This window comes from Trachypithecus francoisi, unplaced genomic scaffold (assembly GCF_009764315.1).
Source record: "Trachypithecus francoisi isolate TF-2019V2 unplaced genomic scaffold, Tfra_2.0 Lachesis_group3, whole genome shotgun sequence".
In the NCBI taxonomy this organism is placed as follows: domain Eukaryota; kingdom Metazoa; phylum Chordata; class Mammalia; order Primates; family Cercopithecidae; genus Trachypithecus; species Trachypithecus francoisi.
The window spans coordinates 124,456,357-124,473,242 of NW_022681468.1; the positions used below are offsets into that span (position 1 = coordinate 124,456,357).

Sequence of the window (16,886 nt, forward strand, 5' to 3'; positions counted from 1 at the left end):
CACTCAGCCCAGTGGTGGGGCACCCACCCCTGCTCCAGCCTCCTACTCTCCTGGTGGGTGGCCCTCCCTCCTGCCCATTCTACTCCTGAACCTGTCCTTATAAGGCCACCCGCTCAGGAGACGTGCGTTCTGTGTCCTCTGGGCAGCTGCCCACACAACGTCATCTGCTGTTTTACTGCTGGAGATTTTTAACCTATGATTTTATTTTTTTGTCGTTAAGAAAATGTTTCCAGGTTGAGCAGAGACATTAACTGGGTGCCAGATGAGGGCAGAAGGATGAATGCCAGGGTGCTTGGGAGCCAGGGACCCAGGACTGACAGCCCCAGGGCGTGACTTAACCACATATCCCAAATACCGCAGTAGCTGAACCATTCCAAGAACTCCAGCAGGCCCCGTGCGGGCCATTTCCCCTTAAGTGACACCCACTGAGTTGGGGGAGTTGACCCTCCCCCAGCTGTGGACCATCTTGTGTTGTTAGAGTGCCCTTTGGTCCTCTGTCCAGGAGGTGGGCACATGGTGCCCACACAGGGCCGGTCCGACAGCGGGCTGGAGCGCTGGAGCCTTGAGTACACATGTTCTGGGGCAGCCTCAGTGGGACTGTGAGCAGCTCCTGATGCTGTGGACTGTCCATTTCCAGCCAGGTGCACTGGCCTTCCCAGGGAGTGCTGAGCTACCCAAAGTCCTTCCAGTAAGATACTGTTCTCCTGAACTTAGCCAAAGGTTTCCCTGGCTGACAACCAAAGCACCCTGCTGGGTGCAAGAGAACATGAGTAAAGGTAGTGGCAGTCAAGTGGGGCAGAGAGTGTGTCCTGTCTCCCTGCGAACCTAGAGGAAGGTGTGTTAAGCTGGATGAGAGAACCTTGGGCTGAAGCTGCCACCAGGAAGGACGCTATCTCCATCAGGGAACTCACCTTGTGGTCCTAACTGCTGCAGGGGCTGGCTGCCTCCTTCGCTCTACTCTGAGGCCCTGGGGGCTGGGGCTGAACCTGGCTTGTCTCTCTGCCTCTGCGCCTGGCACAGCTTCTGGTTAGAGGAGGTGCGCAGAGTGTTTGCTGAAAGAAGAATAAGAAAAAGAGTGGGGGGAGAGGGCAGCCTGGAGAGTCACCGAGGAATGGCCCATGCTGAGAGGGAGGTGCCTTCCAAAGGGTCGTCACCAAACTCCAGCTGAAAGACCCACCAAAAGGGATTCAAGGAAGCTCTAGTACTCAGGATGACTACTAGTGAGGTGATTTCCAGGAACCAAGACAGTCACCGCCGTTCCTCGGCGACCAGACCTCAGAGCCTGGAAGGACTGCAGGGCTGGGGCTGAAGAAGGGATCCCAGTAGTTACTGGGAGGGTCCTGGTGTTGATCTGCACAGGCCCCCCAGTGCCCACGGAGGGGAGTGAGGTTCCAGCTGGTTCACACCCCCCTGTGCTGTGATCCTTTGGAGACCACATGGTACCTTTTGTATGGCAGCAAGGCAAGCAGAAACAAGCATGGGTTGCTGTTCTTGAGCAAGCCAGGAGCAGTGGCCACACTCGGCAGTGGAGCAGACTGAGCTCTGAGGAGAGCAGTGGGTACTGCTGGGCGAAGCAGCCACCATCCCATCCCTGTGATGAGGAGCTTTGTTTTGTCACACCAACCCCAGGCCTGGTGGGGGCAGGTGGCCCATGAGACCGCCTAGAGACAGTCCAGAGCTGTTTTGGGGGTTCAAGGTAGGAGACTGAACCTAAGAGAAGTGTCTTTAGCTCCCCAGGAGTGCAGGGACCTCAGTTACAGGGCTGGGGCCCATGGGTCACAGGGATGCCACCTTCTCAGCATCTGGATCTTCAGTCAGACCCAGGGCTGGGGAGGCCACCTGCACAGGCCAGGTGACAGGACTCACACACTTGCCCCTCCACCCAGCACTGTCCTCCCTCCACCAGAGGGGGCACCAGCCTTTGTCCCTAGGGTCATATTCTGGAGTCAATGCCCTAATCAGGAGGAATGATGAGAGATCCTTTCAAGGCCAAAACTCTTTGGGGCTCCCAAGTACACCAAGCAGTCATGAATTGCCTTCTCCAGCTGAAGCCAGACTGCCCGCTATTGCCAAGATACTCCGCTGCCCATGCCTGAGGGCAGGGAGGTTTCTGCTTCACTGACACTGACAGCCAGGCCCTGCTCTACACCCTGTCTGTGCTCTCTCTCATTTACTCTCCCAACAGCCCTTTCAGTTTAGGTTCTGCTGTCCTCACTGACCGATGCCCACCTGAGGCTCAGAGAGGGTAAGCAACTGCTTAAGATCACACAGTCAGGAAATATTAGAACTGGATTAGAATCCAGGAAGTCTGAGCCGCAACTGGAGCCTCCCGGCCACTACACTGGCTCCTTTCACAGTGAGCCTGTACACACGTTCCCCCACCTGACCCCACAGCAAATGTATGCACCAGACACATCTCAACCACAGATACAAACTGGGGCTCAGAAAGGTGAGGCAACCAGCCCCACATCACCCAGCAAACAGGTGGCAAGGGTGGGCCTGAAGCAAGGATCCCCAGGGCTCCCTCTATGTACCTTGCAGAACCCCTTGGATAAATCTGGTAATGATCTGGTCCAGCCAGGGTGGTGGTGGCCAGGGCTGCAGGCCTGCCTGGTCCCTCACTTGGGAGGGGGTGACAGAAGCTGTGCACTCTGGAGCTCATGCCATCTGGCTCTGTTTCCATTCCCAGCCACTCCTCAGAAAGCTTCTAAAGGTCCATTTTTTCCCCTCAAATTCAAGTGACTTGGGAGGCAAGGCCCTGGCTTCTGGTTACGGAGGCACCGCCTCTGCCTGTAAGACATTCCTCTGGTTCCCATAACTGTGTGATCAGGCAGAGGCACTGAGATGGGCATTTTCCAGGATACTGTGCCCCAGCCAAGCCACTTGGTGGCACGGCCCAGAGAGCTGAGGGTCAGAGGGGACAGGGCCCATGTGGTCTTGGCAGGAAAGAGATAGCACACTCAAATCAGGTCACTAGAGGAGGGTTGAGGAAAGAGGCTGTTCACAAAAGGGTGGAGGGCCCCTAAGGAACAGCACAAGGCTAGTGAGCTTGGGGCTTCACCACTCCCGCCTGGGCAGGAGGGCGGGGGGCAGCCACCTCAACCTGGAGACAGAGGGCGGTAAGGAAAGGATCACCCGTCAGCGGCGGGGACTTGAGTCAGTGAAGGAAAAAGGTCAGTGCAAGATCACCCCACAGGGAGGGAGCCAGGAACTAAGTTCTCTGACTCCACACCCCTCCCCACTTCCCACCTTCTGCTGCTGCTCTGTATTGGGAGCCAGTCAAGGGAGCCCAGTGATGTCACCCGAACAGGGCCACCTCTTGGGGTGTGGAGCAGGAGAAAGGAGCTGATCTGGAGGGACAAGCTGATCTCGAGGGACAAGGAGCCGTCAGCCCAGGGCTGAATGAGGGGCTTGCTCTCTGAATACAAAAAGCAGGTCTTTCAGTCACACTCACTGCCTCAAAAACTTGCTGTGGCTCCCCATTTCCTACAGAATAAAGCCCAAGTTCTCTAGCCTGGTGTTCAAGGCTCTTCACACACAGACTCCAGCCTACTTCTCTGGCCCCACTATAGGTACTTCACATAATCTGCACAGCGACTCTGTAACAGTCTCTCATCGTCATCTGCATTTGCCCAACATCACAGAGCTGGCATGTAGAGCTGGAATATGGACCCAGGTCCCCTGGGTGCCATTCTGCTGCATCATGAGCGATAAGCACAGACTGCTGGAACACGGTCCATTCACCAAAACTGCGCCTTCCCCACAGTAAGGGTGTCAATAATGGGTGGAGGGGAAAGTGTGAAGAGGAACCAGGAGAAAGAACTTGGAAGGTGAGGACTGCACATGCTGGTCTAGAAGCTCTTATTTCATCCTCAGGACAACCCCCCTGTAATTATCATCTCTGGTTAGAGTTGAGACACTCTCATTCTTTCATTTCAGCAACTTTAAGGAATTTACTCATGGTCAAACAGAAGTCCCTGTCAGAGCCAGGGTTTGACTGCAAAATCAGCTGGCAGGCAGGCAGCACTGTCCCTCTGCAGAGTGGCACCTACAAAGTCCTCAGTCCCTCGTTTCCACTGCAACCAGTGTTAGCTCCTTCCCTGAGCACCCCAAATTCCCTTTGCTAATTGGGACTTTGCGGTTAGGCTTTTTTTTTTTTTTTTTTTTTTTGAGACGGAGTCTCGCTCTGTCGCCCGGGCTGGAGTGCAGTGGCCGGATCTCAGCTCACTGCAAGCTCCGCCTCCCGGGTTTACGCCATTCTCCTGCCTCAGCCTCCCGAGTAGCTGGGACTACAGGCGCCCGCCACCTCGCCTGGCTAGTTTTTTGTATTTTTTTTAGTAGAGACGGGGTTTCACCGGGTTAGCCAGGATGGTCTCGATCTCCTGACCTCGTGATCCGCCCGCCTCGGCCTCCCAAAGTACTGGGATTACAGGCTTGAGCCACCGCGCTCGGCCAGGCATATTTTTGTAAGACTCCTGTTAGAATGAAAATATGTTACCTGCAAAGGGAAGCATGTTGGGCCAATGGTTTCTGACTTCTTATAGAGTTGGCAAAGAGAGAGAGAGTGTGTGTGTGTGTGTGTGTACGCATGAGTGCGTGACCTGAAGGGCCCAGGTGCCCAAATACCATTAGAGATTAACTCCTTTGTCTCTATCTGCTGAATCTGAGTGCTGAATGGGGTGTGTGTATAGAGAAACTTTCCTAGAAAAAATAAGGATGGAAGCCTGGAATCAGGGAGGGTAGCCTGAGGATGGGTCACCATAGGGAAGTTCTTTCATGAATGCCCTGGAAGGCAGCAAAGGAAATAACATGTGAGGATGGGAGGAGGATTCCAGAGAAGCAGGCTTTAGGTTGGGTGGTCCACTTGCATTGCTGTCTCCAGGAAAGTTGCCTGCCCCTAACCCGTGACCTCGCTTTCCTTCCCTGTGAAGAGAGGGGTGGAACTAGAGGCTTACACCCTGCTCCACGACTCTGCAGCCCAAGAAAAGGCCCATTTTCCCTTTGTTAGTTACTCGGATGCCAAAGAGAAGGGCTCCCTCTTTTCATGCTTCCCCAGTCCAGCTAGGGCAGAATTATGAGAGCTGCAGAGGATGCTGCTGGGACAAGACCTCCTCCAGGGGGTCCTGTATCCCACATCCATTACTGGCCTGTTGGGTGCAGCCTATCTTCCAACAACTGTGTCTCCCACCAGCACAGTTAATTTGCTGCCGTTCCTGGGATGTGACAGCAACTTGAAGCAAAGCAATTAGGATGAAAAAGAGGCCCAGCTCCTTGGGGCCAAAGGAAAATAAACAGAGCGGCCCTGTGTGTATTCCACCGCCAAGAAGAGCCATTCTTCACGTGATGATTAGCATTTCCAATCCCAGCTTCCTCCCTTCCCTTGAAAGAAGTGACCTGTGAGCTGCTGCTTTTCTCAGATCCCACTCTTCCCAAGGTGGACTGCAAATCTGACAGCTCATCACCTCCACAGAAAAGTCTTCCCTGGCCACTTGCCACAGCCCTGCCAGAAATGATACCCCTGTCCTCTGAAATCTGAAAGCCTTTCTCTGTACCTCTCCTATGGAGTTTCCTTGATTGACTGATCAATTGATCAATTCATTCTTTCAATAAACATCCGTTGAGTACCATTCATTCATTCAACAAATATTTCTTAAGTCCCTACTATATAAACCATCTCTTAAGCTGCCTACTATGTTCTAGTCGTTGTTCTGGGTCCTGATGAGACAGCAGTGAACAAAACAGAAAAAAACCTCCACTTTAGTGGAGCTCAAATTTTAGTAGGAGAAGCCAACAGCAAATAAGTGAAAAGATAGCATGAAAGATGATGCTAAACGCTATGGAGAAAAATAAAACAGGAAAAGGGAGAACACATAGAGAAGCGGGAGGTAGATTTTAAATAGGGAGGTTAGGAGAGCCCGCAGGATCGAAGTGACGTCTGAGCCAAGACCTGCAGGAAGCAGAGTGGGGCTAAGTGAGGCAGTGTGCAGGCAGAGGGACACCGGCCACAGGCCCTGAGCTGGGAGTGTGCCTGGTGTGTCCAAAGAGCGATGAGGCCAGAGAGGAGTGGGAGATGAAGTCAGGGAGGAAACAGGGTAGGAGAGTCTGAAAGGACTTTGCCTTCCAGAGAGGGAGCACCGTGCTCTGACCGGCGTTTTGTTGAACTAGGATGGCTCTGGCTGCCCTGTGAGCACACTGAAGGGAAGCCAGCAAGGAAGCGGGTCCTGGGTGGAGGACAGGGGTGGGGCAGCTTCTCTGCCTCTGCCGGGCAGGCTATATAAACCAGATAAGATGATTTCAGGGAGAGGAAGGCTTGGGGTGCAGGACATCCGGAGTCAGGGGCAAGGAGAACGTTTGTGGAAGACTGGAGAGAGCTCCAGAGTGTCGGGCTGCAGGGCTGCAGGGCTGCCACTAGGTTCGGGAAAATGATCCCTGCAGCTTTAAGCTGTGTGAATGCAGGCCTCTCAGAAAGGACGGACTTCTCAGAGTAAACCTCTGGGCTGGGACCGAGAGATTTCAAACCCAGCCCTCTGAGCTCAGGAACTCCTAAGTGTTTCTGTAATTTGCCCAGCTGCATCCGGTTTGTGCCCCCACACCTTCATGCAGTAGTCAAGCCGAGGTGCTGAGGAATGAGAGGCCGAGAATCCCAAGTCCTGAGTTCAGGTCCCTCCTCTTCCACGTGACTGCCTGTGTGCCTCTGGGTGAGTCATTCTGGCTTTCTGCTGGTTTCCTCACCAGCACCCCAGGCACAGTCACCATCCCTGCTGAGGGCGGTGGGCAGTAGTGACACATGCTGTGGGTGGAGCAAAGCTTTACCTGTGAGAACCCTTAGGCAGCGGTGGTTACAAAAACTGGTTTACAAAAGCTCCCCACACTTCCTGAGATGAATCGCGAATGTGCAAATATCCCCCAGGGCCTAAACTAGTCATTACCTGTGCAAATATCCCCCAGGGCCTACACCAGTCATTACCTGGGCTGAATGGGGCTACTGGTTTTCCAGGTCTATCCTAAGGGAAGAGAACTAGTTAACTTTCCTATGGAAGACGGAGGAGAAAAGGCTGAGTCCAAGAGAACAAACGAACCCCCAAAAGAGGTGGGGATACACAGAGAAAGGCAAAAGGGAGGGAGTGTTAAGGAGACCGTTGGAAACACCATGTCCATCTCAGGATGTCGGCCAAGCAGTCATGCAGCACAGAAGACAAGCCTATGGCCCTGGGTTCACAGCCAGGTTCTGCCACTTCCTAACGAGCCTCTTCTAATCACATGACCCTTGAGCTTTTTCCCCTCCATTAAGCTGCTGGAGTAGGGGTGTTGCCAAACTATCTACCATTTAAAATTCTTAAAAGCTCAAGCAAGTCAACTGTGGGAAAGCTCTCTGTGAACAGTGTTGTTATTATGCACAAAAGGCATCTCAGAAAGGGCCGCCCTGGATGAAGGAACAAGCAAATGCCAGGAGCCAGCAGGCCAGGGCTGAACAGCCTCAAGTGCAGACAACACTGTGGGATGAGAGAGACTATGAGCTGACGGATCACAATGTGGCACATCTCAGGTGTTCAGCACTGGTCAGGAAGCACGAGCAAGGAAGAAAACGCTCTGTACTGTTATGAAAAGTTATCTGTAACTTGGAAGTAAGGCAAAAGGAGGATTATTTTCTTTCACTGTCACTTTGGGACAGGGTTGAACAAAGAAGAGTTATTTAATTTTCAAGGGGAATGTACCTTTGCCTTACAATTTACTATAGATTAGAGCCCAGACTTTGTGAAGTCACATGCTAACTTGTAGGCATATGCACAAATATGTACATGCATGTATGTAAAGATGCAAAGGATTTTTGTTCAGTAGAGAACCAAAAAAATGATGCTTTTGTCCTGTAAAGCATATACCAGTTTTGTCTCTAACTTAGCAAACTTATTTTAGTATGTCTCTTCCAACTAAATATACAAATCTCTCTCTCAAATGCTTTTTTTTTTTTTTTTTTTTTTTGAGACGGAGTCTCGCTCTGTCGCCCAGGCTGGAGTGCAGTGCCAGCTCTCAGCTCACTGCAAGCTCCGCCTCCCGGGTTCACGCCATTCTCCTGTCTCAGCCTCCCGAGTAGCTGGGACTACAGGCGCCCGCCTCGTCGCCGGCTAGTTTTTTTGTATTTTTTAGTAGAGACGGGGTTTCACCGTATTAGCCAGGATGGTCTCGATCTCCTGACCTCGTGATCCGCCCATCTCGGCCTCCCAAAGTGCTGGGATTACAGGCTTGAGCCACCGCGCCCGGCCTCTCAAATGCTCTTTCAATCAGCTTTGCCATTCTTTTTGGTTCTCTTATAGGTGAGTTAAATAAATCTTTGATGTGTGATAAAAATTACACTTTGAGGCCAGGTACAGAGGCTGATGCCTGTAATCCCAGAACTTGCGGAGGTAAAGCAGGAGGATTGCTTGAGCCCAGGAGTTCAAGGCCAGCCTGGGCAACACAGTGAGACTCCACTTCTACAAAAAATTTTATAAAAATTAGCTACGTATGGTGGTGTGCACCTGTAGTCCCAGTTACTCGGGAAGCTAAGGTAGGGAGGATCACCTGAGCCCAGGAGGTCAAGGCTGCAGTAAGCCATGATTTTACCACTGTACTCCAGCCTTAGGGACAAAGCAAGATCCTGTCTCAAAAAAAAAAAGAAGGAAGGAAGGAAGGAAGGAAGGAAGGAGGGAGGGAGGGAGGGAGGGAGGGAAGGAAGGAAGGAAGGAAGGAAGGAATGAATTACACTTTGATAGAACTACAAGTGAGAAACTCTTGTTGCTATGCTGTGTGGCTTTGGGCCAGTGGGTCAGTTTTTGTCACAAGAAGAGGGTACCCAACTCCCAGGCCCAAGGTAGGTCTGGAGGGGGAAGACAGATGTGAAAGTACCTTACACATCATTCACAAGAAGAAAAACTGAGGGTTTATTGTTGAGACTTATGAGACTAGGCTATTCCAGGGCTGGAAGGTCCCAGGCTTCTGAGGGCGGCATTCTCCAGGCTTGGGACATAGGCCAAGAGAAGAGGCAGCTAGGGGCAGCACTGGAGCAAGCCTCCATACCCCGGAGGTGCCATGCCAACACTGCATTCTCCATTTCTGATGAGGCCAAGATTTCCCATGGGCCTCAGGTCCTGGGGGATGGAGACCAATCAGGACCACCCAGAGAAGTCTTCCCAAGGCCATGGAGAGGCTGGAGAGGGCTGGGACAGGCATCTGCCCAAAAGCCAGAGCTGGCGATTTTGATAAAGGAACGAGAGTCCTCATCCAACAACAGAGGTCAGCACTAGGTTGCTAACTGGTGGCCTCTGTAGCCTGGGTTCTTTCAAGGCATCATCATTTCAAGCATGGACAGGGAAGTCCCCCAGCTCACTGAACATGATCTCTGCCCTTACAATCCGCACACGTGGTTGTGCACACACAATGATGTTACAGCCAGGGTTCCAATGAGCAATGCAGGCAGCCCAGGTCAGGAAAACGAAGAGCTGAGTCAGCCAGTGCTGCACATAGGATGGCAGAGCACTGACAGGGAGAGAGAAGGAGACAAGGCATTCCGGCCAGGGGAATCGCGAAGGCCAGAATAGGACAGAAGAGAACAAACCTGTAGAATGTGGAGGAGGGGCTACAACTGAGGAAGAGGAGGCAGGATTTGGCTCATACCTGAAGTTACGTGGGTTAACAGTCCACTGCCCCTGTGGTGATGGCAAAAACAGGGTGGGCAAGGGCTTATAGCTGGGTGCTCCCCTAAGGGTCCCAAAAGGGAATGTGAAAAATTCTCTCCCCTCCTCCCCCAGGTCTTACTCCAGGCTCAGCTCAGTCACTATCTGCTACAAGTTGGCCCAGTCTCACCACCTCTCCAGATGCCCCAACTACTGCTGCTCTGCCGGTATGGTTGGACTTGCAGAGACCCTCCAGATCTGCGCCAGCCTTCCCCAACCCTGCTTCTCTTCTGAGCTCTCAGCCTCTATGGTCTAAGCCTCCCCTTTCAGCAGCTAATGGTATCCTGCTCACCTCCTCCATAGAGTTTGCACACTCTTCTCTTTTCTGCAGTTAAATATTTTTCCTCTTCCTATTTTCCCTTTGCCCTGATTTCTTCAGCACTTTATTATACTGTAGGTGGTTTTAAATTTTTTTGCATGTTGCCTTCAACTCTGTGGATCAAGACAAGTATGTGTAAACCTTTTTGTTGTCCTGTAACTGTTAAGATTTTTTTCTGGGTTATCCTCTAAGCTTCCTGGATCCCTGTGTGGCAACTACAGCTCTCATTAGGCATTACACTGGGCATACAGCAGGTGCCTAATTCTTGCCTACTACGGGCAGTTTGATTAACATCACTTAAGTCACTCCCAGCCATGCTCAATCGCTAGCCCATTACATACAAGCCTGGATTATTCAAATCCCAACTCCTCCTACCCTTTTCACTGACACTGTGACCCACCAGCTCTCAGCAGAGCCCAGGTGATTTGATGGCATCATCGCTGCTCCCTGAGCTTCTTGAACATGTATGTGCACACCAACAGAAGGCACCAGACCTGGGTGTCTCAGTAGGAGGGAAGTTACCAGCTACTTCTAAGGCCGGCTTCACGCACTCAGCCATAACTCAGGGAGGAGTCGCGGCGTCTCCTCCCTCCTAAAGCCGGCCCAGAGGTCACAGTTCTGGCGTTGTCGAAGCCACAGGCCCAGGGGCGCCAGCAGGCAGCCTTAAGAGAAAGGTCTGCAAGGAGCCGGGCCGTGGGAAGCCGGCTTTCTCCCTGAGCAGCCGCCAGGTACCGCCCTCGATGGCGTAGAGCAGCGTGAACATCCGGTTGACCGTATAGACGGTGTCGCCGCGCACCACGGCCGTGAAGAGCGCTCCCTTGCTGTTGACGAACTGGCCAGGCAGCGCCGTCCACTGGCCCGTGGCCAGGTTGAGACAGTCGATGGCGCAGTGCAGGAAGTCGTCGGAAGGTCCGTTGCGCACCACGTAGAGGCTGTCGCGGTGGGCCACCATGCAGTGGCCGTAGCTCTGCGGACGCCGCAGGTCGGCCACCTGCAGCCACGCGTCGGTCCGCGCCGCGTACTCCACCACGGCGGTGGTGTCGGCCGGCCGCCACAGGCACACGAAGAGGCGGCCACACGCCTGGGCGCAGGGCACGCCGGCGGCCGGCTGCGGCAGGTCGGCCACAAAGCTCCAACAGCCCGCGGCCGGATCGTAGCGCTCCACGGAGCTGACGGGCGTCCTCTGGAGCTCGCCGCCGATGGCGTAGAGGCAGCCGTCGAAGCCGGCCAGCGCTGTGTCATAGCGCGGCTGGTGCGGGCTGGGGAACTCGCGCCACGTGCCGCCGTCGGGGTCGTAGCAGAAGCCCAGCTCTACCACCTCCTTGCTGGCGCCGCGCACGCCGCCCACGATGTAAAGCTTGTTGTCCAGCGTGGCCACCCCGGCCAGCAACGTGCTGGCCTCCAGGGGCAGCGCGGCCAACGTGCGCCACGCATCCTCTTTCTCATCCAGGTAGCACAGCGTGCGCGATGCATCCTCCAGGAAACCGGGCGCGGGCGTGTGCGTGCTCACGGCCACGTAGCTACTGGGCCGCAGGGCCGCCACGTAGGAGCGGGCCTCGGGCAGCGCCAGCTCAGCTGCCAGCTCGCGCTCGCCGTCGCGGATGAAGAGCGCGGCACTGTGAAACACGTCTCGCAGGCCGAAGGCGGCAGCCGCGTCGCACAGCAATGCGCAGTTGTCCGACGTGAGGTTGTACTCCAGAAAGCGCGCCAGCGCCGGCGCCTGCAGGAAGGCGGCGCACTCCACGGCCTGCAGCAGCTCGTCCTCTGCCGCCAGCGCCGGCCGCTCGCCGCGCAGCACCTGCAGCGTGATGCGGAAACCGCCCGCGCTCAGAACGCCCAGGCGCACCTCTGCCGCGCGCGCCTCCCGCATGCCTGAGCGGAAGAGGCCGCGGAAGAAGCCGCAGTGCTCCACGAGCAGGGCGCGGTCGGCTTGGAAGAGCTGGCCGCCCACCCATACCTGTACAGGGATCTCCGGACCCCGTGGCATGGCGAGCCGGCGGGGCGGAGGCCGCCACTGGGGCCTTGGGTTCGCCCGCCGCAGACTGTGGGGCTCCCTCAGAGCAAAAACTTCCCTGGGGGCTATAAATATCTCTCCCTGGCTAAAGATAGTAAGGCTCATGTGATGTGGTGGCCCGCAGTCTGTATGGCTGCGGGCCCGGAGGGCATCTGGAGACCTGTGTGATCACTCATTTCCTTAGAAGAAATGGTAATAATAGTGACCATATGCCGTGCACCTGCAGCATGCCGGCGCACTGAGGGCTGCTAGGGAGATACCCATTTCACCTGCATCTTCCAGCTGTGTGCCCTCATGCGAGTGTCCTAACTTCCTCATGTTACAAATGAGGCCAGTAGGCCAGAAACGGTGGCTCACGCGTGTAATCCTAACACTTTGGGAGGCCTTGAAGGGTGGATCACCTGAGGTCAGGAGTTCGAGACCAGCCTGGCCAACATGGGGAAACCCCGTCTCTATTAAAAATACAAAAAAAATTAGCCAGGCGTGGTGACACATACCTGTAATACCAGCTACTTGGGCTGAGGCACGAGAATAGCTTGAACTCGGGAGGGTGAAGTTGCAGTGAGTTGAGCTCGTGTCATTGCACTCCAGCCTGGGCAACAGAGTGAGGCTATGCCTCAAAAAAAAAAAATAAAAAATTAAATGGGGCCAATAATAACACCTATTTCACAGTCTTGGGACAACATCTGAAATATCCCGCTTGAGGCTGAGAGAGTTTAGGTAACTTGTCCGGGGTCATTCAGCTAGGAAGTCGCTGAGATGGAATGAATACCCATCTCACCGCTTAAGCTCAGAGAAGTGGGACAGGCAGGTTGGAGAACAAGGCATAAATGGAGCAAATACATTGGGCCAGGCTGGGGTCCAGGACCAGGGTTTTAATTTGGCTTGGGCTTCTGACCCTGACTCTGAGCCAGTCCAATCTCTTTTTGAGTCTCAATTTTCTTCTCTGAAAAATGGAAAAGGTAGCAACCCTGCTTTGCAGATGAGCATCCCATAAAGCCCCTGACTTAGGATGGGAATGGGAATTCCACACTTGCTGCGAGGCTCCAGAACCTGGGAAAAGGAGTTGGGACTGCCTAGGGGATCATAGGCCTGTGGATGGGAAGAAGGGCTTCCTAAAATAATAATAACTAACACTTTAATTGCATTATATGTCAGGCACTGTTGTAAGCACTTTATATTAACTCCTTGCAACAATCCTAGGAGTAGATACTATTATTTCTTCCCCCATGGATATTATCCATTTATTGCTTATAGCAACACTATGAATCAGAAATTATTAATGGCCTTATTTCATATATGAAGAGACTGAAGTGCCAAGAGGTTTAGTCACATAGCCAGAGAGTGGCACACCTAGGCCTGGAATGCAGCCAGCCTGATTCTAAAGCAGGGGTCCCCAACCCTGGGGCCATGGACCTTAGGAACCAGGCTGTGCAGCTGGAGGTGAGAAGTGAAACATCATCTGTATTTACAGCCGCTCCCCATCCTCATTACTGCCTGAGCGCTGCTTCCTGTCAAATCAGTGGCAGCAGCATCCAATTCTCATTGGAGGGTGAATCCTATTGTGAACTGCATGTGGGAGGGATCTAGGTTGCCTGCTCCGTATGAGAATCTAATGCCTGATGATCTGTCACTGTCTCTCATCACCTCCAGATGGGACTGTTTAGTTGCAGGAGAACAAGCTCAGGGCACCCATTGATTCTACATTATGGCAAGTTGTATAAGTATTTCATTATATAATAATAATAGAAATAAAGTGCACAATAAATGTAATATGCTTGAATCATTCTGAAACCATCTCCCCTCCGCCGTCTGTGGAAAAACTGTCTTTTATGAAACCAATCCCTGGTGCCGAAAAGGTTGGGGACCGCTAGAGGGCATGGCTATACCACTGTATTTTTGTTGGTGGTGGTTTTTTTTTGGTTGGTTGGTTGGTTTGGGTTTTTTTTTTTTTTTAGACGGGAGTCTCACTCTGTCACCCAGGCTCGTGTGATCTGCCTCTTGGGTTCAAGCGATTCTCCTGCCTCAGCCTCCAGAGTAGATGGGATTACAGGCATGCACTACCACGCCCGGTTAATTTTTGTATTTTTAGTAGAGACGGGGTTTCACCTTGTTGGCCAAGCTGGTCTTGAACTCTTGACCTCAAGTGATCCACTTACCTTGGCCTCCCAAAGTGCTGGGCTATACCACTGTGCTCTGATGCCTCTCTGTGCTACAAATGCTGGGCAGTCGCCTTGTGTCAGGAGGGCATAGTTGGAAGGCACCTCAGGCTCATATGGTTCAATCCTCTCACTTACAGTGGAGGGAGGTGCTCAGGGTCTTGTAGCTTGAGGCAGACAGCCCCAGGCCTCCTGCTGCCCGCTCCATGGCACTTTTCCCACTACACAGAACTTTTCTGGGTGACCAGCTAAAACTATGGGTCCCAAAATGGAGCTTGGGATGGAATGGAGCTTAATAATTATCTCCTCCTGCTACCTTATTCTAAGGTAAGGAAACTGAGGCCCAGACATATGTAAAATGATATCTGCCATTCAGATGTGCAGCTGTCCCATCCTTACCTGCAGGCCTTCTTAGGGAGGATGAGGGGCTTGCAATGACCAAGTAGAAGGTGGGAAGAGGCAGGGGAACTTCTCTCCCCCTTAGGCTATATATGCATAGATCCTCACGTATGAATCTGCAGAGCCAACACGAATGTGCCTCCCCTGCTAGGGAACTCCCGTCCAGTTCACTCCGTCAAAGCAGTGATGGGATGTGGGGACCACTTGTGTGAGCCTGGGAAGCCAGAGGCCTGGAGGAGGCAGCCAGAAATATCTCTGACTCTCTACCCCAGGGACCAGACAGGAAGAGGAGGAGGAGATGGGAGGATGGGTGGGCAGGAGTCCCCACGAATACTATCCCAGGCCCTCTGCCAGCTTCTCTCTTTCCCCGAGGCCAGATATTGGCTGAATGGCCTGGGATGTCCAGGCAGCAGGCATGATAGTCCCAATCTTGGGGACCAGTGGGCTCTCAGTGCTGGGTCTTGACTGTGTCCTTGCTGGTGGCCTTAGTGGTAGGGAAAGGGTGTCTGACTGTTCCCATTTCACAGATGAGGAAAGAAAGGCTTAGCAATGAGCTGGACTTTTCCTTGGTTATGAATGGGGATGTGGGCCTGAATCAAACCATGCCCACTGACCCCAGCTGCCACTCCTCACCTGCACTAGCCTTGCCTCAGGGCAGGGAAACAGTTGCCTTCTGCTGGGGACAGGGCTGGAGAAGGGCTGACTCCCAGGGGGCTGGGGCTGCTGCATAGTCCTGGGACCACAGTTCCCTCCCAGTGGCCTGTTCCAGACACCTAGTAATTGGCAGACACAACCAGATGGAACCATTGCCTGGCCCTCTCCTGAGAGCAGGAGGAGGAGGGAACGCAAACCCCTCCTGGCTGAAGTTTGCTCTTGGCTTGATGTTTTCCAAGTCTAGCCCTGCCTTGAGTGGGCTGGGGCTCGGGCACACACCCAGTTTCCACCTCCAGCAGCCAGGCAGTGGGGAGAGGGTCATCCAAGGTGGGGGGTCATGTTTTCCTGAGGCTGGGCTGACGATCAGCCCTTTGGTCCCACCCCCAAGGCCCCAGTGGGTGTTGCCTGCAGCTGGGGAGAGTTTCCTCCTCCTGGACACTGAGTGTCCCTCTGGGATTTGGAGAGGACAAGGAACTATCCCGGCTGTGGGCAGCCCACAGAGTTCCCAGGCCCTGCTCGACCCCACACCAACCTCCCTCTCCACTCTGCATCCCCCACACTGTGTGAGGTTGGGGATGGGGGCAAAGAAAGGAGAAAGGAACCTGCCTCAGACTCTGAGGCTTTCTAGAGCGCAGACCCAGTGTTGTTCATCTCTGTATTCACAGTGATCGGCACACAGTAGGCGTCTGTTAAGTAGATTCTCTGGGGCGCTAACCTGTGGAAGTCTCCGGTCTGAGAGAAAAGATATAACCCTTACCCTGGGAGACACCCCCACTCTCTGAAGTCTGATGGGAATGCCCTGGCCCTTGCCACTCATGCACATAGGTGTTTCCGCACATAGAGTAGTGAGTGGCTTGTACTGCCTGGACCTGGAGGAGGAAGAGCACTGGACTGGGAGTCAGGATTCCTGCCTGGGCTCTGATGCCGGTGCCACCACTGACTTACAAAAGCTACCCAAACTCTTCAGGCTACAGTGCTTCATCTGTAAAGTGGAATTTGAATCTGCTGTCTAAGGTTCTGTTCAGCTTTGACATCTGAATTTATCATTCAACAACCACAAAAGTGGTTGCCATGTTGTGCCTCCAGAAGAGGCAACCACATCACAAAAGGGGACCAAAAGCTTAGCTTTATATGAAAGGGCTCCTGGGGGTTGGGTAGCAAGGGTAGGTCCTGCCATCAGAAAAACCTCACAGGCCCTACGTGTGTAGACCTATATTTGCTCCAGTCGTTCACTACAGAGATATCTATTGAGCACCTGCTGTGTGCCCACGGCTGGGCTTGGTGCCACATCCTCTAGACTTTGAGTGCCCGGGGGCCTCCTATGAGACCCTTGATGGGGGTTGGTGGTAGAGGGTAAGGAGAGTTGGGTTACTTGCCCTAGCAGAATAACCTCTCTCTTGATCTGAAGTGTACAAACTTCTGGTCACTAAACGGTTGTGACTTCTTTGTAGGTGGATGAGAAATGTGTGCTATTTATATCCAGAGGAGTAGACGGAACTAACCTCTACTTTCTTGGGACATGGGCCAAGCTCTGGATAGGACACATGTTATCTAATATACTTCTTGATATTGTCCCTGCTTTATTTTATTTTGAGACAAGGTCTCACTCTGTCACCCAGGCAGGAGTGCAG

At 53.3% G+C, this 16,886-nt stretch overlaps 1 protein-coding gene and 1 long non-coding RNA gene across 2 annotated transcripts in view; both read right to left on the reverse strand.

Annotated features, from left to right (window-relative positions):
• The window catches only part of LOC117070509, a 35,719-nt gene that overhangs the window by 11,504 nt on the left and 7,329 nt on the right, over window positions 1-16,886 (reverse strand). The window contains exon 2 of the long non-coding RNA XR_004431943.1: window positions 912-1,052. This is a non-coding gene — a long non-coding RNA (uncharacterized LOC117070509). The remainder of the gene's footprint in view (window positions 1-911; window positions 1,053-16,886) is intronic.
• Window positions 8,861-12,212, reverse strand: KBTBD13 (kelch repeat and BTB domain containing 13). Its single transcript, XM_033189755.1, has one exon. It carries the CDS (start codon window positions 12,146-12,148, stop codon window positions 10,640-10,642), a length of 1,509 nt encoding a protein of 502 aa, XP_033045646.1. The 5' UTR covers window positions 12,149-12,212; the 3' UTR covers window positions 8,861-10,639.